Genomic DNA, 24910 nt, shown 5'->3' on the forward strand with positions numbered 1-24910 from the left:
GACTCTCAAGAGTCTTCTCCAACACCACAGTTCAAAAGCATCAATTCTTCGGCGCTCAGCCTTCTTCACAGTCCAACTCTCACATCCATAAAAGGGCCTAATTTAGGAATATTGAGTATTTTATACAGTTTTATTCTAGAAGTTCATGATATTTCAGTTAAGTGGGAATTTTTAAATGAAATAGGAATCTGTGAAAGTGCTTGCTTCTGAGATTCTGTAAATGCTGTAATCTAGCTTGGAAAGCATTATTGTAGCTTCTTTCAGTTTGTGAAAACCAGGTGAGTGTCTCAAGGGTTTCCTGAAAAAAAAAAAAAAAAAAAAACCCACAAAGAATTGAGACTTAACAGTAGAGTAATTGTGATCTCTAGACCTTTCTGTAAGAGGACTTGACATTGCAGCTTTTGAGTCAAAAAATAGTGAAGGTTTCTCTCTCCCTTCCTGAACCGTGTATTCTATATAGCTTTCTCATACTGGGGGGAGGATGAGTGGGTCAATACCATTTATTATAATATTTGCTATAAATGTTTCTGTTTTTCAGATGATAGCTCTATGAAAGAAAAACCAGCTGAAAAAAGTAGAGAGAAGAAAGTGGTCAAGCCAGTACGAAAAGTCCAAAAGGTAGCACAGTTATCAAGTTCAGAATGTAAAACAGGTTGGTTTTCTCAATATTAGGCCCATCTTAAAATTACATATTAGTGAAATGGCATCTATTCAGAAATAAATGTTCTTATTATTTGACACATACAAAAATTCAGTATATTTTATATATCATTTTATGTGTGTTTTCTTGAGGTTAATTGACATATTTAGAATATGTAGTCTGAAAAGTCTTCATATATGTATATACTCATGAAATATGTTCACCATGATACTGAACAGTGCCCCCCCCATTTTTTTCTGTCATTATTTTTTAATAGAAATTAACCAGATTAAAGGTAATGATTTTTATATAGTGAACTTTTATACACAGAGGGATGGCTTATGCCTGTAGCTAAGTCTCTTTACTTATTCTAATGAGTGAATAAATATTACACAAGAAAATCCGGCAGTTTGTGGTAGTAATGGACTGGATGCAGAATAAATCAAGATGAGGGGAAAGAGAATTCCCTGGCTTTATAGTGATTACCATTTTAGGCTTAATCTATATTGCCTGAATTGATACGCTGGTTCTGTCATGTCTAACTTTATTCCTTTGGTAATTGAGTTAATTTTGGTGTCCTTTGGTTTCCCTGTTTGTAAATGGGAAACCACTAGTTACTTTTCTCATAGGTTGTTGTGAGAACTAAAATAGTTAATACCAAAAGAACTCAGTATAGTACCTGACACATTGTAAACACTCACTTGTTAGGTGTAATTTCTCTACTACTAATTATTATTTCTAGCTATATTGAAAATGGCTGTTTAGTGTGTCATATTTAAGTCATTGAGTAATTTGGGTCAAGGGAGTGGAGAAAGTTGGAAACTTGTCACTTTCAGTTTGGAGACAGTTCACACATTCATTATGCAAATATATGTGCTTTATTTAAGGCACTGGGATATTCTAAGCTTAGGCAATATAGTGGTAAGCAAGATGCACATAGCTCCTTCCCTCCTGGAACTTAGAATCTTGTCAGGAAAAAAGTAGATATGTATTATAATAAAGTGTAATGAATATTGAATAAAGTGAAAGTTAAAGTGTTAGTCACTCCGTCGTGTCTGACTCTTTGCCAGCCCATGGACTGTAGCCCACCAGGCTCCTCTGTCCATGGGATTCTTCAGGCAAGAATTACTGGAGTGGGTTGCCATTCCCTTCTCCAGGGGGTTCTTCCTGACCCAGGGATTGAACCCAAGTCTCCCACATTAGAGGCAGATTCTTCACTGTCTGAGACCACAGGGAAGCCCCCAAATAATTGAATAGGGAACATACAAAGTCCTATAAAAACATGAAAATAGAGTGATGGGGCACTGGTTTCTGACGAAGTGCTTGTTTTTCTGATCATAGACTAATCAGTTCAGTTCAGTTGCTCAGTCATGTCCGACTCTTTGTGACCCCATGGACTGAAGCATGCCAGGCCTCCCTGTCCATCACCAATTCCTGGAGTTAACTCAAACTCATGTTCATTGATTGGGTGATGCCATCCAACCATCTCATCCTCTGTTGACCCCTTCTCCTCTCACCGTCAATCTTTCCCAGCATCAGGATCTTTTCAAATGAGTCACCTCTTCACATCAGGTGGCCAAAGGATTGGAGTTTCAGCTTCAACATCAATCCTTCCAATGAATATTCAGGGCTGGTTTCCTTTAGGATGGACTGGTTGGATCTCCTTGCAGTCCAAAGGACTCTAAAGAGTCTTCTCCAACACTACAGTTCAGAAACATCAGTTTTTCGGCGCTCAGCTTTCTTTATGGTCCAACTCTCACATCCATACATGACTACTGGAAAAACCATAGCCTTGACTAGATGGACCTTTTTTGGTAAAGTAATGTCTCTGCTTTTTAATGTGCTGTCTAGGTTGGTCATAACTTTCCTTCCAAGGAGTAAGCGTCTTTTATTTCATGGCTGCAGTCACCATCTGCAGTGATTTTGGAGCCCAAAAAAATAAAGTCTGCCACTAGTTCCATTTTTCCCCATCTATTTGCCAGGAAGTAATGGGACTGGATGCCATGATCTTGTTTTTCTGATCATAGACTAATCAAAAGAGTGCCAAATAACTTACTTTGTGACATCCATTGTTAATTGTAGATGCCATACAAGAAAGACCCTGGCTATATACCAATAAAAAAATAAAATTTTATAGGAACAGGAATTACCTGGGTGTAAACTAAACTAATTCTTACATTAAAAAAATGTAAGAGTGTTTTTCATGTGATATTGTTGTGAGGGGCATAGTTTGAAAGGAAACACTGGGACCACTGTAACTTGTAAATACTGATCTTGGATTGTATTTATCCAGTTTTGTGGTGGGCTAATTCTGCCATGTGTATACTGTGGCAGTGACTGCTACAGAGAGTCATTTAATTGAGTTAAAGCTATTTTAAGAGTTTATCTATAGTAAAAGTTCTTTTTCTACCAATGACTGCATGGGACTATTCCAGAAAGCCAGAATTTAGAAATAACCACCCAGCATATTTGGAAGCCAACATTAATAACCACCCAGCATATTCATGATTGCTTGCTCTTGATTCAGAAAATTAAGCTGAAATTGAAGAGAAACCTGTTCTCCCATTTTGCTTAAGCACATGAAGTATCTTATAAATAGATTGAACAGTAGACTTAAAACCATTTAAATATTTTAGATAAACTTTTTAAGGTTAATAGCAAGGTGCAAAAGCTTTTATAAAGTAAATAGTACACATTTATAATTCATGTTTTTTAATGATAGACGTTTTCATTAAAACTACTTTCATTTAAACTTTTAAATGGTACTCTAAATATTTTTAAAAATTATAGATGCAAAGTAGTATCACAGAAAGCTTGGAAAATAGAAAAAAACAGATAAAAACCACTGCTCTTACTTAAACAAAGGACTAGTAGTTTTGTGTATTTTCTTAATTTTAAAATCAGTAGTAGATTACTGTAGTCATTGTATTATAAGATTTTATCTTTTTCTCTTAGCATCTTAGGACACGAATATTTCTGCTATTTCTTATAGAAATTGTAATGGAAATGGCCACACAGTACTCCTAATAGAAACATAGTTTATCTACTATTCAATATTTAGGTTACTTCTGATATTATAAAAATAATACAGTGAACATTGTCATTTATTTTTTTTCTTTCTGTTGGATACATTTCTATTACTTCGATTATTTGATCAAGGGAAATGACCCCTTTGACATGTAATACTATTTTTTAAAAGGAAACTATATCCATTGATATTTCAACAAGCATAGTAAAAATGATTTTTACTGTAATTTTACCAGCTTTGGCTAGAATGTAAAAGTATTTTTTCTAATTTAATTAGGTTTAAAGTATTACTTCATTATTTTCATTTCTATTACATTTTTATATTGCTTTGTATTTAAATACTTTTGCATATTTATTGCAGATTTTTTAAAATGGTTTCTATTTTATAAATGGTCTTTCATGGTATTTTTTGTTTTTTAAGTCACTGTTTTGAAATAATGGTCTAATTTTATTTTTTTTTACTGTCTTAAGCTAATAAATGAAAATTTTTTCTCTTGGTAAACAGCTGTATTTATTGGAATATACTTTTATTTTTATGAACTTCTATAATGGCAGTTTAAAGCATTGATGATATTTGCTTTTTGAGTGTCATTGTTTTATGCATTAAAAAGTAATGTGTAGTAATGTGTTATATGTCTGTAAAATCCAATGTTAAATTCTCTGTAATAACCATCCCCTTCAAAGGTAGTAGTCACTGTTAACTCTTTGTTACATGTTTCCTTAAGGTTTTTTTCTATGCTTTGCTTAAGTCATTTGCTCATTCAGCAGACATACATTTTACTGTGTCAGGTACTGTGCTAATTTTGGTAAAACCAAACACTTACAGTTAAGACATATTTTTATTCTGTGCCAAAATTGTTGAATTTGGTGCCCTGCTTAAAGTTTCATAATTCATTAATATTTGGTACTTAACTTTCAAAGCATTTTACACTTAGTATTTGAGGTGTGTGGGTAAATAAAAATTTAAACAGACTCCATTAATTGATTTGGGGGGGACTTGAGTTTAAAAATAAAATTAGATTGTAAATATTTTGACTTTGGCATAAGATAAGCAGAAGATTAATTACAAGTACTTGTATGGTTAAGTAAGAAGTACTTCTTACAGCTAAAATTTAAGTTTTATATATATATATATATCTTTTCTTTTTTAGGTAGCAGTCATCTGATTAGTACATCGTCTTGGCGAGATGGACAAAAATTAGTAAAGAAAATTCTTGGTCCTGCACCTAGAATAGAGCAAAAAGAGCGAAGAGCAGCATCAAGTGACAGAAGTGGAAGAGAAAGAACTACTAAATCTGGTGAGCAGTTACGTTAGTTAAACTACTTAATCGTTTAAATTGTTGAGCAAAGTGATTAAAAGTTGATTGTGTAAGTACTTTGAGAGATGAAAATATTCCTTTAAGAATACTCTTTAAAATTTTGCTTTTTAATTGTGAATGTAGCTTAAAAAAGAAGAAATGTTCTGTTGGGCTTGGCTATGGGTAATTTCCATATATAGATGTTATGTTGATCCTTATTAAGAATTTTGTTTGTGTTATAGTAATTACATTTATCTGTCATTATGAATAAATAGCAAGGCATCATATAATCAAATCCTATTAGACTATTAGGGACCTTTAGAGGATTAAGTCCAATCTGTCTTATCTCCATAGATACAAGCAGAAGTAGATACAAGCACAAGGTTGGATTTGTTTGTTTGTTTGACAGATTAGGAAACAGGCCCTGAGAGAGAAGTGAGTTTTCTCAAGGATATACAGTCAGTGGGTGACAAAATTTGATCTAGATCCAGCACTCTTTAGTTTGACACTCAAGTCCATTCTCCTTTTAAAATGTCATGAGTGCCATTTGAAATAACTAGTTACTTTTTCATGAACACTAATTTTAGGAAATGAAATATAAATACCTACAAGCCAGTTTTCCTTTTCAGTTGAAAAAAAATTGCCTCAATTTGAGCTTCTGAAATGGATTCAGTAAGAAATGCTATTTGATAGAAGTTAACACATATTTTGTATTTGCTCTTTTTATCTGACTTATAAATAAGCTCATACCATTGTCAGTCTAAGACTAAGCCACATCAGCAAACATTTAGTTGATAAAATGATTGTTTTTCTATATATTGAATTTTTTCCTGTTATTCATTGGAGAGTTGTGGCAGCCTGACATCAGTTTTTTAACAACTGATTGAGGGTTTGGGGAGAGAGATAAATAGTAACATTAAATATGCATATGGGAGAGAACTGTATCTCTCTATTAATAGTTGATATTGATAATTATTAATAGTTAGATATTCACATAAATAGCAAGATTGTCCTTATTTCAGAAATATTAAAAGATGCACTAAAAAAATGCTGTGGAAGTACAGTTTCTATGGAGTATCAGAATTGTTCTCTGTTTTTCTTTTCTTATGTTCTTTATAAGACTTTTTAAGATATTTGAGTTAAATGAAATTTCCTAATTTTCTCCTTAATGCAGTAAATCTTAGAAATGAATATAGAATTTTCATACTTTGCAGGGGGCCATATTGGAAGAGCAGAGTCGGATCCTAGATTGGATGTTTCACATAGACATCGTCCACGAAACTCAGAACGTTCAAGAAGTAGAGCTCGGTCAGAAAATAATGTAAAGAAATTAGTTCCATCTCTTCCAGATAATAAACAGGAGGAAAATGCTGCCTTAAATAAGGACTTTTTACCTGTTGAAATTCGTGGAATTCTTGATGACCTCCAGTTGGATTCAGCAGCTCAGACTGCAAGACAAGAGACAGGAGAGTTACAGAATCAGAAGTCATCAGCATCCATACAAGCTCCTAGAAGTCATAGCCCAATAAAAAGAAAACCTGACAAAATAACAGCTAATGAAGATCCCCCTGTTATTTCTAAAAAGCGTCACTATGATACAGATGAGGTACGACAGTACATTGTTAGACAGCAGGAAGAAAGGAAGAGGAAACAGAATGAGGAGAAGAAGGCCCAAAAGGAGGCCACTGAGCAGAAGAACAAACGATTACAGGAGCTCTACCGGAAACAGAAAGAAGCCTTTACTAAAGTGAAAAATGTGCCTCCTTCTGAGCCATCAGCAACTAGGCGACTGCAAGAAACTTACTCCAAATTGCTTCTAGAAAAGTCATTGCTTGAAGAGCCAACTCATCAACATATTATGCAGGAAACACAGGTAATGGTACTGACAAAATTAGAAAGGGAGGTAATTCATGGTTAGGAAAAACTTGCTTGCTGTAATATTTAAAAATTACTCACCATTCCTAATATTCAGACATATGTTCAGACAGTATTGATAATAATGATGGCCTTTCATGAAGTTTATTCAATATGCAGAGTAATTTTATAAATACAATTGAAAACAAGTGCTCAGTTAGTTTCCTAGAGTGATTGTTGATCTGTCTCATTTCTGGTTAGTTATATTCTTGCCTAGTTTTTGTTGTATTACTGAGCAAAGTTAGACTGTGTTAATAATGAAAAACCTAGTTTTGTTATCTGTGCTGAAATGAGAGAATATTCTATTATAGTATGCTAATTTTATGAGTATTGATTTTGTTTTTAAGGATAATAAAAATAACATCTGAGTCTATGCTGTGTGCCACTTACCATTTTAAAAGCTTTACAGGCTTAAGTTTCAGTAAACACAACTCTGAGAAGGGGAAGTACTGCTAGCATTTCCACTGATTAGGTGAAAAAGAGAATTAGAAAGAGTGTTATTTCCTCCAAAGTACACAGTGAATTAATTGTAGGTGCCCTTGTTGGATTTCAGGTGTAATTTTTGCTGTTAACCGTAATGGTTGGTTTTAAGACAAACTAATTTAAATTGGTTTTATTCGAGAGGAAAACAGCTCCGGCATTTCATGATCTTTGTAAAGCTGAAGTGACTTAATATTTGTCTTATGTATAAATGTGTCTTTATTATGGGAGTCAGATAAAAATACCCTTTTTTTTACAGACCAGACCAGGGTATCAGCCATCTGGAGAATCTGACAAAGAGAACAAAGTGCAAGAACGTCCCCCAAGCGCATCTTCCAGTAGTGACATGTCTCTGTCAGAACCTCCACAGCCTCTTGCCAGGTATAAAGGGGAGAATGACAGATGCTTAAGGTTCTTTCTTTCTGTGATTTTTACTATAGTGGTCTATGCCCAGTGAATTTTGTTCATTGACCTTCTGTGAGAACAAGAGGTTTATCTAGAAATTGGTTAATATCTTCTAATGGACACTTAAGCATGGTTATACATCTGTACTTGGTGCATGCCCTATTTTGCTGTTTAGTTTCTTCCCTGTTCTTTAATATTTGGTGTAAATAGCAGTTCCTCTTGGGGATCACCTTCAGTTGGAAGTACTCTTGCTTTCTCTGACCTCAACCCATGAAAAAAGTTTGTTGGATAAGTGAATCACAGTGGAATTAATATTTTTAAGTATTTGTGTTAAATATTTTTGAAAAGGTGTTTCTTTATTTATTATTACTCAAAATTTCTTCATATAACTCCTGCATCAACATATCTTACCTCTCAAAAGCTGTATTTGGATACACATATGAACAAATGAACAAGGACTAAGAGGGGATTTGATTTGAATTCAGATTGGTGACTGAGGGCTATTTTACCTTAAATTAAGAAAAAGGTTTTTTTTTCCCCCTTGGGCTGTATTGTTTGCAGTAAACAAACAAACCTATTTGTCCATGAAAGTTAAGGTGATCTTCAGACTGCATGATTATAAATTATGCTTTGAAATAATCATTTTTGGAAGAGAAAGATTTTAAAATTCTCTTTTGGGAATGCACAAATAAAAATCAAGTCACTGGTTTGGGGTTAATGTACATATGACCCTCTCACCCCTTGCTGACCCCCATGACCACCCTCCACCAAGAGAGTAGTAAGTTTGATAAAAATAGCTAACATTTATTGTTTGTTACATTTCGGACACTGATCTAAGTACTTTGCATTTAACCCTTGTAAATTCTTTGAGTTCTCTCAGTTGTTGTTGTTCAGTTGCTACGTTGTGTCCAACTCTTTGTGACCCTGTGGACTATAGCATGCCAGGCTTCCCTGTCTTTCACTATCTCCTGGAGTTTGCTCAGACTCAGGTGCATTGAGTCTCTTGGTTTCTTTGTCCTTAAAAGCACAGCATTTCTTTTCCTTTCCCTTCTTGTTCCACCATTCTGCATTGAAAGTGAAAGTTGCTCAGTTATATCTGACTCTTGTGACCCCATGGACTATACAGTCCATGGAATTCTCCAGGCCAGAATACTGGAGTGGGTAGCTGTTCCCTTCTCCAGGGGATCTTCCCAACCCAGGGATGGAACCCACATCTCCAACATGGCAGGCAGATTCTTTACCAGCTGAGCCACCAGAAAAGCATACCCTATTGAACTTTTATTATAAGTGAAGTTGCTCAGTCATGTCCAACTCTGTGACCCTGTGGGCTGTAGCCTGCCAGGCTTCTCCATCCATGGGATTTTCCAGGCAAGAATACTGGAGTGGATTACCATGTCCTTCTCCAGAGGATCTTCCTGACCCAGGGATTGAACCCTGGTCTCCGCATTGCAGGCAGACTCTAGTGTCTGAGCCACCAGGGAATTTCATTGAACTTTATATATTTTCGTATTAGTACTTAATGGCATCGTGTTTAGCTGTTTATTAGTCTGTCACCCCTGTTAATTCTTTTGAAACTGAAGGATTAGGTCTTAATTGATCAAGTTTATTTCCTTTTTTGTGTATGGCTGTTCTTCTACCGTTAAAATTAGCATTCTAAACACTTGAATATAAAGATCACAGATTTTTACTCAGCAGTACCTTTTTATTTGTAACTTGCTTTGTATTTCCATTACTACCATTACTAGTTTAGTTTGGGCACTAATAACTTCACACCTTGCATACGTAATAGTCTATATTCTGTGGCATAGAATCCATTCACTAGTCTTCCTTTACTCCGCTTTCATAGCAGTCCTTTAATATGAAAGACTGCTACAACATAACCTTCAACCAAACTGTGCATGACATGCTTTTCATTTCCTTTCCCTGGTTACTCTCTTCCAGATGGGTTTTTTTTTTAACTTAATTGGTAGGACTTCATATTTATTCATATTTGATTGGTCTGAGGTTGCAGCCTGTCTAAATACCTTTGAGTCATAATTTGATTATATGTTGGGTTAACCATGCCTCCTAGCTTTCTGTCATCTACAGATTTGATAAGCACACCTTCATGTCATCATCCAAAAATAATGGACAAGGCCAAGGACGAAACCTCATTTTTTTTTCTCCCCTAAAGATCTTCTTAATAGTTAACACCAGCCTTTAATCTTTGTGTATGGTATTCCTTAATATACAGGGAGGTATCCATAGTCTGGAAACATAAGTGAATTATATAATGTCATCTAGGACATCTTTGTTCTGTTTCTAGCCTCTGTGGATGGACTATCAGTTATTTCTGAGAACTAGTTTGTATTCATCTCATTTCTTTAGAATGCACAATGTTAAAACCTAACTGTTTGATGCTTACTAAATATACGTTGATTAGAGTAATATTATGCCTATAATCTTAAGCATTTCTCTTTTATGAAACATTATTTTTAAAGGGAAAGGTAGAGCCAATGTTGTGAAAAATTTTGTCCATAGAGTTTTAAGGGTTATAAGGCCTTCTCTTTAAGTTTTAAAAATGACTTAGTTTAAAAAAAAATGTCATAGTGAAGAAAGCTGTTTACAAAACAATATGTATGATAAAATCTCATTTTTGTGAAAGTAACACCACCAAACACAACATACATGTAGAAAAGGGTTTGGAAAGATATAATTCTAAGTGAACTAGTGATAGCCTTTCTCTCATTGGTTAGCTATGAGTGATCTTTATCCTTTTCATCCTTTGTTGTTGTTGTCCTCGTCTTTTTTTTTTTTTGCAGTTGCTATGCATTATTCTTATAATCAGCAAATGCAAAACTTTAAAAAAGAAAAGGATGGCTTAGTTATGAGGTCCTGTGTTAACATATTGTAACTTTCATTTCCAGAAAGGACCTGATGGATCCTTCATGGATGCAGCCTGACAGACTAAGTCCACGACTCCACCATCCTCAACCACAGCCTCTTGTTGGGACAGCTGGAAGTTTACTTTCCCATCTCTTGAATCTAGAGCATGTAGGAATTTTGCATAAGGATTTAGAATCCATTTTACCAACGAGGAAGAATCATAATATGGCTTCGGGGCCGTTAACTTTTACACCTCAACCATATCTGACCTCACCAACTGCTCATCCAGATGCCTTGTTAAAATCTAGTGCTAGCCAATATAAAAGTAAACTGGATCGTATTGAAGCCTTGAAAGCAACAGCTGCTTCTTTATCCAGCAGGATTGAAAGTGAAGCCAGAAAATTAGCTGGGGCTAGCATTAACTATGGGTCAGTATGGAACACTGAGTGTGATGTGCAGCGAACACCACAAGAAGATGGACATTGGACCAAGGCTATAAGTCCACCTGTGAAAGAGGATGCAGAAGATGTTTTCTCTGCTCGAATTCAAAAGATGCTGGGAACCTGTGTATCTCATGCAACTTTTGATGATGATCTTCCTGGTGTAGGCAACCTCAGTGAATTTAAAAAGCTTCCTGAGATGATAAGACCTCATAGTGCCATATCAAACCTCAGAATGAGATCTCCTGGACCCAAACCAGAAGGGCTGCTAGCGCAGTTGTGTAAGAGGCAGACCGACTCTTCTGGCTCTGATATGCAAGTTTGTTCTCAAGACAAAGCCAAGATGTCTCTTGGTTCCAGCATAGATTCCGTCAGTGAAGGGCCTCTTCTTAGTGAGGGCAGTCTCTCTGAAGAAGAAGGACATCGAGATGAACAATCCCCTTTGAAGTTAACAGAGATCTTGAAAGAAAAGGAATTTTGTGCTGGAGAAAGAAATGCTTATGAACCCATCAAAGAGTTTCAGAAGGAAGCTGAAAAATTCTTACCACTCTTTGGGCCTATAGGTGGTACACAAACCAAAGGACCATGGGAAGAATTGGCAAAGGGAAGTCCACATAGTGTCATTAATATTTTTACAAAATCATATAAGTTATATGGAAAAGGTGAGAAAAATAGTAACCCTTGTAATATTTGTATGTTATCTTGCTGCTGTTACTGCTGCTAAGTCACTTCAGTCGTGTCCGACTCTGTGTGACCTCATAGACGGCAGCCCACCAGGCTCCCCCGTCTCTGGGATTCTCCAGGCAAGAACACTGGAGTGGGTTGCCATTTCCTCCAATGCATGAAAGTGAAAAGTGAAAGTGAAGTTGTATCCAACTCGTAGCGACCCCATGGACTGCAGCCTACCAGGCTTCTCCGTCCATGGGATTTTCCAGGCAAGAGTACTGGAGTGGGGTGCCATTTCCTTCTCCAGTATGTTATCTTAGGATAAATTATTTTGCAATCCTGTACAAGATAATACTTAACTACAGATTTTCATCATTCATTATAAGGGTAGTAGAGATATATCATTATCTAAATTAATCTCAATTATCTGCAAGCTTCAACTAGAGTATTGTAATTTAATCTTTAAAATTTTATTTTTTAGCTGTTGTGATTAAAACAGTAGTTGATTGATGGTTATGGAAATTTTGGTCTGATTCAGAGAAATTCTTAGATGATGTTCAAGATTGGTATATTATCAAGTGTATACTCGGGTTACTCTGGCCAGAGTTATATATTTAGATAGAAAATATATGTATTTCTTAAAATGGTGATTTGTGTGTGACTCATAACAAATAGATCTTTGGGACTATAATGGTCAAGAATTGAGAGGGGCAGCTGTAGTAACATTTCTAATATGGAAGCAAATTTGTTATTGTTTGTCTAAATGAATGCTAAAAACAGACTTTGAACAGTAATGTAGCTGTATATTTGGGTCCTAAAATAATAACTTTTAAGGTACCCTTGTGATCCCTGAGATCCTGCAATGCAGCATTTCCTTTTGTGTGGCAGACTCAATTCCTTCAAGTTCCTTTCTTTGTCCTTCCTACCATAGGTGGATTCTACCCATCTTATGCTAATATCACCTTAGAATTCCCAGGTTGGAGAGTGAGTGAGGCTGAACCTGAAATAGGCTATGGATACTGTGGGGTTTTTTTTTTTTTTCATTTCCATTCTACATAGTGAACGATTTATCTGACAGATGAATTGATTTCATCTTTTCATCTTATGCTTAATTGGGTTTCCCATTACATTTGACTAGAATTCATAGTTAGCTATTTCATTTGATCTTGTGCAGACCTATATGTGCCTGTTTATCTCTTTTGTTTAACACTTATTTCTATAAGTGGTCATTTTCAAGTTCTTTGAATATTAAAGTTCTTTTGATTAAAGCAAAGTGCTTGTAAATCAACCCCCTCAATTTTTTTTCCACAAGAAGGTTGGATTTGTTTTTAAATCCTTCTATTAGATTTTCATTAAGATATTATAGTTATACTGAAATATTTAGAGTTGAGATGTTATCTGGGATTTGTTTCAAAGTAATATTTGAGGAGAATTACAGATGGAGGGAGTATGAAGTTTGTGTTGCTATTTGTTAAAGCTGGATAATGGATGCATTAGTTTCATTATATGACTCTCTACTGTCATATATGTTTGAAAATTTCCCAAATAAAAAGTTAAAAATGTATTATCAGATATAAAGATAACTTGAAAAGAAGAGCTAATAAAAGAAAACTAAAATATTCCTAAATCCATGTTGTTAATCCCCAGGTTGTGGAATGCTTTGCTTGTAGTTTTTTAAATTTTAATTTTAAAACACATTTCAATTACTACTTTTGACAGAATTTGAAGACAGGTTGGAAAGAGGAACATCAGCATCACGGCCTTTGAATGCCATCACAACCCCTTTAAGCAGCATTTCCTATGAAGATGATTTTGTCTCCTCTGCAGGGAGTGGAACTTTGACAGAAAGAAAGTCAGCTCTTGAACCCAAGTAAGACTGTGTTAACAGTATGGAATAAAATCTGAAGAGTGAGACAAATGTACAAATGAGAACTGAGGTCTGGATATAAGTCAGATTTTGCTTGTTTGAAGATCATGTAGAAGCTGCATAGCCTAGTAGTTATTAAGAGCATGGGCTCTGGATCCAGACCACGTGGGTTTAAATACTGACTCTACTAGTTTGTCTTTGGGCATGTTGTTTATCTCCCTGTGCCTCAGTTTTCTTCTCTGTTTAAGTGTTATGAATGTTCAGTGAAATACAAAGTACTTGGAATGAGTCTGGCACATAATAAACAAAATATAGATTGTTAAATCAATCTGTGAATCCCCGGTCGAGGTTAGTATTGGGAAAATTATCCCATGGTGTGTTAATGTGAGATGATTAAGAAATGGTTTTCTATAACGGAGTTGAAGATGACTAGCTAAACACTTGGCTCCATGATCCTGTTCAGTTCAGTCACTCAGTAATGTCTGACTCTTTGCGACCCCATGGACTACAGCATGCCAGGCTTCCCTGTCCATCATCAACTCCCAGAGTTAACTCAAATTCATGTCCATTGAGTCGGCGATGCCATCCAACCTACCTCATCCTCTGTCATTTCCTTCTCCTCCCACCTTCAATCTTTCCTAGCATCAGGGTCTTTTCAGATGAGTCATTTCTTCACATCATGTGGCCAAAGGATTGGAGTTTCAGCTTCAACTTCAGTCCTTCCAATGAATATTCAGGACTGATTTCCTTTAGGATGGACTGGTTTCATCTCCTTGCAGTCCAAGGGACTCTCAAGAGTCTTCTCCAACACCACATGATCCTAAGTAATCAGTAAATTTTTTTATAATTGGAATAGCATCAAAAACTTTGCAAATCTTTGAATAGTAGCGATATTATAATGTTAATATTTATTGAGCAGTTAATGTACAAGGGACTTCCCTGGTGGCTCAGTCAGTAAAGAATCTGCCTGTAATGCGGGAGACCAGGGTTTGACCCCTGGATGGGGAAGATCCCCTGGAGAAGGAAATGACAACCCACTCCAGTATTCTTGCCTGGAGAATCCCATGGTCAGAGGAGCCTGGTGGGCTACAGTCCATTGGGTCATAAAGAGTTGGACACAACTGAACAACTGACACTTTCACTTTAATGTGTTAAGTTACTAAGAGGACTGATTGGGCTTTCCCTGTATGAACTCATTCTTCTAGTAGCCTGATATGATAAATATTTTTGTTACTATTCATACTTGAGAGAGGAAACTGAAGTCCTAAGGTTGTTACTTGTACAGTGTCATATAGTAAGTGAATCATATTTCGCCAGAGAATTTCCTCCCTAAATTTTGTTACCATATAAAATAATCTGTAGTCACTCACATGCAGTATAATTTTCTTCACACATTACAAATTGTAATGCACATAAAATTATTGGATGATCTTTTAAAAATTAGTTATATCCTCATATATATGAAATCTAGAAAGATAGTAATGATGATCCTACATGCAAGGCAGCAAAGGACACACAGACATAAAGAACAGACTTTTGGACAAAGTGGGAGAAGGGGAGAGTGGGATGATTTGAGAGAATAGCATTGAAACATATACCTACCGTATGTAAAATAAATAGCCCGTGGGAGTTCAGTGTATGATGCAGAGAATCCAAAGCCGGTGCTCGTGACAGCCTAGAGGGGTGGGATGGGGAGGAAAGTAGAAGGAGGGATTCAAGAGGGAGGGAACACCTGTGTCTCTAATGCCTGTTCATGTTGATATATAGCAAAAACCATCACATTATTATAAAGTAATTATCCTGTAAAAAATTTAATCAAAAAATTAGTTATATATAGCTGGATTAATGAAAATAAGTATTATTAAGATTATAGCAGAAGTGTAGTTTTAAATTTTGAACTTCAAAGAAAAGGTTTATTTTTTAATCAAGATGTGTAAGGATTTAATTGTGGTAACATTTAGTATCACCAATCAATATGATTTATCATATTTTATTTCTGAGTTGGAGTAGAACATATTATTCCCTATAAGATTGTTAGAAGGAAAATAATAAATTATACATTTGAATAGAAATTGAGCTCACATTTTTCAGTATCCAGCATTATATTTTTTTCTTTTATGTGTCCGAATTACCCATTTTTATTGGTTTCACTTCAGTAAAAAACTGCCTAAGACTTTTCTCAGTAATAAATTGAGCCATAGGGAATAATGCAGGCTTCTGGTACTGACAAAACAAGACAAGTGGAAAGCATCTTTGATTATAGTTATATTCTCTTTGTGACTAAATAGATTTTAAAATATCTATAGTTTTAGCTGTGAGTTGAAACTTTTTATTTCTTTCTTTAACCACTGTTACTTATTCTTTGACAGTATTGGGGGTCACAGTTTAGGCATTCAGGAGGATCATTCTAGCAGAAAGTCTGCCTATGATCTCTCCTCTGTGGATGTTACTTCCCAGCACTCATCAGGGGCCCAGTCTGCTGCATCGTCTCCTTCTTCTTCTTCTTCTAAAGGGAAGAAAGGAAAAAAAGAAAAGATAGAATGTAAGTGGAATCTGTGTGATGATCTTTTTCTCTTTACCAGTGGCTTTGTGACTGATCTAAAGTTAACAATTTGATTTCATAAGTTAGATAACTTCGTTATGATAATAGTATAATTGACTTTCATACTTACTTATCATTACAATAATACCTTTTGATATATAGCATTATAAATCTTTTGCTTACTATGAAAGGAATACGTTAACAATGGTAAAATATTAAAAGTTGTAGAACAACAATTATAAACCACTGTTGATTCTTCTCCTCAGAGATAACTACTATTGATGTTTTTGGTGCCTATTTTTCCAATATGTACTTAAAACCAGGCACACTCCCACATGCATTTTAATGAAATAATATTTTGCAGCTGCTTTTTAAAAACTTTGTATTCTGTATGTTTCTGAGTGTTGTTAAATATAATGGTCAAATTTCTGTATCTACAAAGGGAAGATGATAATAAATGCTTTCTATGGTAATTTTGAAGCCTACATATATAATATGTACATCTCAGTACTTGCCACAGTAGCTGGCCATTTGGCATTCTTGACTAATTGAGAATACCTTTCAGTCCCCTCAGTTCTACTGGCTATAATTTGCTCAGTAGGCCTAATGATGAGAAGATAACAGTCATTAGGCAAAGGCCTCTTAGATTCACAGGATGGTCTCTAGGGAATGATTTTGCTTCCACAATTATTTTTTCTAATAGTAAAAAATTGCTTGTTGAGTTAAAAAAAAAAAAAAGACTGGGGAGGACAAATGTATAAATATAGAAAGCTATTTAAAAATGAAAAATCATCTGTATTCCCTCCACCTAGAGATAACCAATGTTAATGTCTTTTTAGATTTTATTTTATTTTACTGTGATAAAATATACATAATGTAAACTTATCATTTTAACCATTTTCAAGTGTTGAATTCAGTACTGTTAATAAGCATGTTCATTGTGTTCCACAACCATCATCATTACCCAACTCCAGAACTTTTTCATCCTGCCATGCTGAAACTTGGAACCCATTAAACAGTAATTTCCCTTCCCTGAGCTGCTGCTAACCACTGTTCTACTTTCTGTTGCTAAATTTGACTACTCTAGGTACTTCATATAAGTGGCATCGTCCAATATTCTTTTTGTGTCTGGCTTATTTCATTTAGCATAGCATCTTCAGATTTCATCCACATTGTTGCATGTATCAGAATGTCCTCCCTTTTTAAGGCTGAATAATATCCCATTATATGGATATACCACATTTTGTGTATTCTTTGATCAGTTTATGGGTATCTTGGTTGTTTCATCATTTTAGCTATTGTGAGTAATATGGACATGAACATTGGTGTACAAATACTGTTTGAGTCCCTACTTCCAGTTCTTTTGTGTATATATCCAACTGTAGACTTGCTGGATAAAAAGTCATTTCTATATTTTAGCTATAACATTTTACATTCTCACCAGTAATGTACAAGGGTTCCAGTTTCTCCACACATATACTAACGCTTGTTTTGTAGTTTTTGTTTTTTTAAGAATAGATATCTCAATGCATGTGAAATGTTAACATTTTTAGTGAGAATACTTCTAGACAGTAGGCATATGTAAATAGAAAATGTTACATGTATGAGATCACATTTTATGTGATTATTTTTTTTCCTGTCAATGGGTTACAGAAACCTTTCTCTGTTAGTAAATATGGTTAACCCTTTTTAAGGGCTTCCTTGTTTGTTGTTTAGTCACTAAGTCTGAATCTTTCTGCAACACCATGGACTGTAGCCCACCAGGCTCCTCTGTCCATGGGATTTCCCAGGCAGGAATACTGTAGTGGGTTGCCGTTTCTTTCTCTAGGGGATCTTCCAAACACAGAGAGCGAACCCGCATCTCCTGCATTGCAGACCGATTCTTTACCACTGTGCCACCCGGGAAGCCCAGTGGCTACCTAGTGTTCTGTTGTTTGAATGTATTGTAATTTGTTATCCAGTTCCCCATTGCTGGACATTTAGATTCTTTCTTTTCTGTAATAAACACTGCTGCATTTTCTATAATAAACACTGTAAGGCATTGAATAGCCTTACAAATGCATCTTTACACATTGATCTGGTTCTTTTAAGAGAAAATCCTAGAAGGAAGATAATGGACAATGAGTATAACTTGCTTAAAATTTGGATACATTTTGCTGAATAGCTCTTCAGAAAGCTAGTGCCACTTTATACTTCCAATGTGAGACTGCTAGGAGAGATTTTTTTTCTTTTAATTTTAATTTTTTTATTGAACGATAATTGCTTTACAGAATTTTGATGTTTTCTGTCAGATCTCAACATGAATCAGCCATAGGTATGCATATATCCCCTCCCTTTTGAATCTCCTTCTCATCTCCCTCCCCATCCCACACCTCTAGGTTGATATAGAGTCCTTGTTTGAGTTTCCTGAGCCATACAGCAAATTCCTGTTGTCTGTCTGACAGTTTTACATATGATAATGTAAATTTCCATGTTACTCTTTCCTCCCCTCTCCTCCCCTCACCCCATGTCCATAAGTCTATTTTCTATATCTGTTTCTCCATTGCTGCCCTGTATATAAATTCTTACAGTAACATTTTTTTAGATTCTGTATATGTGTATTAGAATAGATATTTATCTTTTTCTTTCTGACTCACTTCACTCTGTATAATAGGTTCTAGGTTCATCCACCTCATCAGAACTGACTCAAATGTGTTCCTTTTTTATGGCTGAGTAATATTCCATTGTGTGTATGTACTACAACTTCTTTATCCATTCATCTGTCGATGGACATCTAGGTTGCTTCCATGTTCTAGTTATTGTAAATAGTGCTGCAAGAAACTGGGATACATGTGTCTTTTTCAGTTTTTATTTCCTCAGGGTATATGCCTACGAGTGGGATTGCTGGGTCATATGGTGGTTTATTCCTAGTTTTTTAAGTAATCTCCATATTGTCTTCCATATTGACTGTATCAATTTATATTCCCACCAACAGTGCAAGAGTGTTCTTTTTCTCCACACCCTCTCCAGCATTTATTGTTTGTAGACTTTTTGATGAGGGCCATTCTGACCAGTGTGAGGTGATATCTCATTGTGGTTTTGATTTGCATTTCTTTAATAATGAGCGATGTTGAGCATCTTTTCATGTGTTTGTTAGCCATCTTTATGTCTTCTTTGAAGAAATGTCTGTTTAGGTCTATTCCCTACTTTTTGATTGGGTTGTTTGTTTTTCTTGCATTGAGTTGAATGAGCTGCTTGTATATTTGGGAAATTAATCCTTTATCAGTTGTTTCATTTGCTATTATTTTCTCCCATTCTGAGGGTTGTCTTATCACCTTGCTTATAGCTTCCTTTGCTGTGCAATAGCTTTTAAGTTTAATCAGGTCCCACTTGTTTACTTTGGTTTTTATTTCCATTACTCTAGGAGGTGGGTCATACAGGATCTTTTTGATTTATGTCACTGAGTGATCTGCCTATGTTTTCCTCTAAGAATTTTATAGTTTCTGGTCTTACATTTAGGTCTTTAATCCATTTTGAGTTTGTTTCTGTGGATGGTGTTAGGAAGTGTTCTAATTTTATTCTTTTACATGTAGCTGTCCCGTTTTCCCAGCACCATTTATTGAAGAGGCTGTCTTTCCCCATTGTATATTCTTACCTCCTTTGTCAAAGATAAGGTACCCATAGGTGATTGGGTTTATTTCTGGACTTTCTGTCTTGTTCCATTGGTCTATATTTCTGTTTTTGTGCCAGTACCATACTGTCTTGATGACTGTAACTTTGTAATATAATCTGAAGTCAGGAAGGTTGATTCCTCCATCTCTATTCTTCTTACTCAAGACTGCTTTGGCTATTTGGGGTTATTTGTGTTTGTATATGAGCTGTGAAATTTTTTGATCTAGTTCTGTGAAAAATGCCATTGGTAATTTGATAGGGATTGCATTGAATCTATAGGTTGTGTTTGGTAGCATAGTCATTTTCACTTTCCTACCCGGGAACATGGAATGTCTCTCCCATCTGGTTATGTCATCTTTGATTTCTTTCATCAGTTTCATACAGTTTTCTGTGTATAGTTCTTTTGTCTCCTTGAAAGTGAAAGTGAAGTCGCTCAGTCATGTCCGACTCTTTGCGACCCCATGGACTGTAGCCTACCAGGCTCCTCCCTCCATGGGATTCTCCAGGCATGAGTGGCCTTAGGTAAGTTTATTCCTAGATATTCTTTTTGTTGCAATGATGAATGGGATTGATTCCTTAATTGCTCTTTGTGTTTTTTAATTGTTAGTATATAGAAATGCAAGTGATTTCTGTATATTGATTTTGTATTCTGCAACTTTTTTTTTTTTTTTTTCTGCAACTTTTCTTAACCTCACTGATTAGCTCTAGTAATTTTCTGATACTATCTTTAGAGTTTTCTATGTAGGGTTTACTTTTTCTTTTCCAATCTGGATTCCTTTTATTTCTTTTTATTCTTTGATTGCTGTAGCTAGGATTTTGAGAACTATGTTGAATAATAATGGTGAAAGTGGACACCCTTGTCTTGTTCCTGACCTTAGGGGGAAAGCTTTCAGTTTTTCACTATTGAGAATAATGTTTGCTATAGGCTTATCATATATGATCTTTACTATGTTGAGGTACGTTCCTTCTATGCCCATTTTTTGAAGATTTTAGTTATAAATGGGTGCTGAATTTTGTCAAAGGCTTTTTCTGTGGCTATTGAGATTATCATATGGTTTTTGTCTTTCAGTTTAATATGGTGTATCACATTGATTGATTTGCGTATATTGAAGAATCCTTGCATCACCGGAATAGACCCAACTTGATCATGGTGTATGAGCTTTTTGATGTGTTACTGAATTCTGTTTGCTGAAATTTTGTTGAGGATTTTGGCACCTGTGTTCATCAGTGATACTTTGCTGTAGTTTTCTTTTTTTGTGTTGTCTCTGGCAAGGAGAGGTATAACTCTCTTGCGCATTGGAAGTGTTCTTTAAAACAGATTGGAACATTAGACATCATTTTATCAACACTTCTCAAAGCCTGTCTTTTCTTGTGAAATACTGATTCACTGCAATAGGCCGCTTCATAGGTGTTCTGAGAACAAAAGAACTCCCATGATTCCACAAACCTGGGAAATGCTTTTAGAGTGAAACAGGCTTCTTTCTAACAGGACTTATCAATACTTTTAATATGCTGATATGGATTATTTAGGATGAGGATGAGACTATAGTGTGATATTTTTCAAATTTATTTGACCACAGAATCAGTTCTTCAGTTAGCATGTTATATACAAATTCAGCAGAATACATTTCAGGAAATGATTTTGCTCAGTTTTTTTTATTTTGCAGTTGTTATGCTTTATTATGTTAGTTTCTCACCTAAGGTTACTAACTGCTGCTGCTAAGTCGCTTCAGTCATGTCCAACTGTGTGACCCCATAGACAGCAGCCCACCAGGCTCCCCTATCCCTGAGATTCTCCAGGCAAGAACACTGGAGTGGGTTGCCATTTCCTTCTCTAATGCATGAAAGTGAAAAGTGAAAGTGAAGTCGCTTAGTCGTGTCCGACTCTTCGCAACCCTATGGACTACAGCCTACCAGGCTCCTCTGTCCACGGGATTTTCCAGGCAAGAGTACTGGAGTGGGGTGCCATGGCCTTCTCTGAAGGTTACTAACTAGTTATTGGCAAAACCTAGATTCTGACTTCTAACTTATAAATCAAGTTTATGTTTTACTATAATATATTGTACAACTTAAGATATCATGATATATTAAATTATGAGCGTAAACAATATGATTCAGTGTAAGTTTTAAAAATTATAAGCTAATCCTTGATTAGGTGAAATACAGGTAATTTTTTATGGTTTTCAGTTTCCCTGATTCCTTCTCACAGTGCCTTAAGAAAACCCATATATTTTACTTATCACAGCATCAACTTAAACTTAGTATCTTATCCCAGAGTTCTAAGATGTATACATTTTGTTGCATATACTTCGATCTGGTGGTGAAAAAGAGTGCATGCTCACTCACTTCCTCAGTGTTGATGAAAATAGTAGATGAAAGTGGTAATCATAAGAAAAAAATTATGTTAATTTAACTTTAAAACATATAAATATACTTTCATTTGGAAATCTTTTAAACTAGGGGCAAATGATTTCTTTGCATATAGGTCCCTTGAATGGAGTTTAGATCTTTCTTGCATAGACCATTGTATTGTCTACGATTTCTAGTTTTTTGAAATGAACCGTTTTTAAATTGTGTATTTTAAAAAATAATATATTAAGTGAATGAATTGTTTTTATTCTATAAGAGTGCATCTTTATTATGGTAAAGTTAGAGATAACCAGTATTAACAGCTTGTTTCTAGCCTAGGGGTCATAAATAGATTTTAGATTGTAGAATCCTTTCTAATTGATGGACAGTCCTATTTGTATTTTTCTCCTCATTATGATATACTGACTAGCATATTTAATTCATTGTATACATCCTCACGTAGCTTCCTAGGATAAATTGCTATGAAGAATTCCGCTGTCAAGGGTTTGGCTGGAAAATTATTTTTATGTATTTTTTGAGTTGTCCTTAAGAAAGGATATATGATTCCTTAAAAAACTAGGAATAAAGCTACCATATGACCTAGCAATTCCACTACTGGTCATATACTGTGTGAAAACCATAAATGAAAAAGACACATGTATCCCAGTTCATTGCAGCACTATTTACAATAGCTAGAATATGGAAGTAATCTGGATGTCCATTGACAGATGAATGGATAAAGATGTGGCATACACACACACACACACACATATACATATACACACACACAATGGAATATACTCAGCCGTAAAAAAAAGAATGAATTTGAGCCAGTTCTAGTTAGGTGGTAGATTTACAGAGTGAAGTAAATCAGAAAGAGAAATATCATATTATTGCACATAAATGGTATCTAGAAAAGTGATATTGATGAACCTATTTTTAGGGAAGGAATGGAGATGCAGATACTGAGAACAGACTTGTGGACACAGTGGAGGAAGGACAGTGGAACAAATAGAGAAAGTAGCATCAGCATATATACACTACCATGTGTAAAATAGATAGCTGGTGAGAAGTTGCTATATAACACAGGGATCCCAGCCAGGTGATCTCTGATGATCTAAAGGAGTAGGATGCGGGGAGGGGAGGGAAGCTCAAGAGGGAGTTGATGTATGTATAACTATGGCTGATTTACATTGTTGTATGGCAGAAATTGTCATAATGTTGTAAAGCAGTTTTCTTCCAATTAATAAACTAAAAAACAAAGAATATATGAGTTTGCACTCCCATGAAAATGGTGTGTGAGTATTATTTCATGTGTGTGCTGAATGACAGTCAAGGTTACATTACTTCAAAAATATTTGCTAATCTGATATTGAAAAATGGCATCTCATTGATTTGCATTTCTTTGGTACTTGGGTTTAATATTTTTCACATGGTAAGACTGTTCAAATTTTTCCTTTTCAAACCAAATTTTGATGAAAAATTGTTACTTTATTACCATCACTACAGAATAATGTAGCTTAATTTTAAAACTTATTTTCTGTGTGACAAACATAGCTAACATAAAATTTGCCATTTTAACCATTTTTAAGTGAACCATTCAGTGGCATTTAATTTATTCACACTGTTTACAACTAAGTTTCACTACTATCCACCTCCAGAACTACTTCATCCTCCTGTACTGAAACTCTCTATACCTATTAAACAGTGATTCCCTGTTCCCCCCTTTCCAGCCCCTGGCAGCCCCCATTCTACTTTCTGTCTATGTGGTTAAGTGTGTAGTTCAGTATCATTAGGTACATTCACAGTGTGCAACTGTCACCATTTCATTCATCACAGCTGTTTCATTATTCCAAACTAGAACTCTATGCCCACTAAATAATAGCTTTCATTCTCCCCTCTGCCATTGTGTTTCTATGAATTTGTCTATTCTAGGTACCTCATATAGATATGTAATGATACTATTGTTCTTTTGTGACCAAATGGCTTGTTTCATTTAGCGTAATGTTGTCAAAGTTCATGCATGTTGTAACATGTGTCAAAATGTCCTTTTTTAAGACTGAATAATATTTCATTATATGTATATGCCAGTTCTGCTTATGCAGTCATCGTTGAAGGACATTTGAATTGCTTCTGCCTTTTGGCTATTGTGAATAATGCTGCTATGAACATGGGAGTGCAGCATAATTTGTTTTTTACTTTTCCATTGTCTTTTGATCTTTAACCATTTAAAAACCAGATTAAAAAAAATTTAGCTGCCATTAAAATGTGTACACGGTTCTTTTGTGCCTTTTTTTTTTTTTTTTAAACATAGCGTGCATTTTTCTTTGCTGCTATTGAAGCATATCATCAAGATGAACAATGCCCTAAAGTCTGGGTTTATGTCCTATTTCTGCTGTCAACCATGATTCCTTAAGTTATTTAGCCTCATAGATCTCTAGTTACTGCATCAGCAAATTAAACATACAATACCTACTTCATAAGGTGTTTAAGAGCAATAAGGTAATGTATGTGTTCAAATTACAAAAAGCTGTTTCTTTATTCAAGTTACTATTATCTATGTAATTTAGACAATTCTATTGCTGGTAATGGAGGTTGAAATTTTTTAAATTATAAAGTTATACTTTGAATGTCATGTACAACTTTTGTTTCAACAGTCTCCTTAAGATACCCATATAAGTAAAATTATTTTGAATCAGAGAATAATTGTTCAGAGAATATGAACAATTTTGTAAATCTGGGTGCGTAGTTCTTACCATAGAGTTT

The 24910-nt window shown here is 35.1% G+C and overlaps 1 protein-coding gene across 3 annotated transcripts in view; it reads left to right on the forward strand.

Moving 5' to 3' along the window:
• CEP350 (centrosomal protein 350kDa) overlaps positions 1-24910 on the forward strand; it is a 133732-nt gene that overhangs the window by 19211 nt on the left and 89611 nt on the right. For all 3 annotated transcript variants that reach the window (XM_010850164.1, XM_010850163.1, XM_010850165.1), the window contains 7 exons: positions 539-652; positions 4819-4965; positions 6180-6838; positions 7619-7740; positions 10671-11731; positions 13455-13605; positions 15972-16144. In XM_010850164.1, the coding sequence (XP_010848466.1) occupies positions 539-652; positions 4819-4965; positions 6180-6838; positions 7619-7740; positions 10671-11731; positions 13455-13605; positions 15972-16144 (2427 nt within the window). The remainder of the gene's footprint in view (positions 1-538; positions 653-4818; positions 4966-6179; positions 6839-7618; positions 7741-10670; positions 11732-13454; positions 13606-15971; positions 16145-24910) is intronic.

Source organism: Bison bison, unplaced genomic scaffold (assembly GCF_000754665.1).
Source record: "Bison bison bison isolate TAMUID 2011002044 unplaced genomic scaffold, Bison_UMD1.0 scf7180017864289, whole genome shotgun sequence".
Taxonomy (NCBI): Eukaryota; Metazoa; Chordata; class Mammalia; order Artiodactyla; family Bovidae; genus Bison; species Bison bison.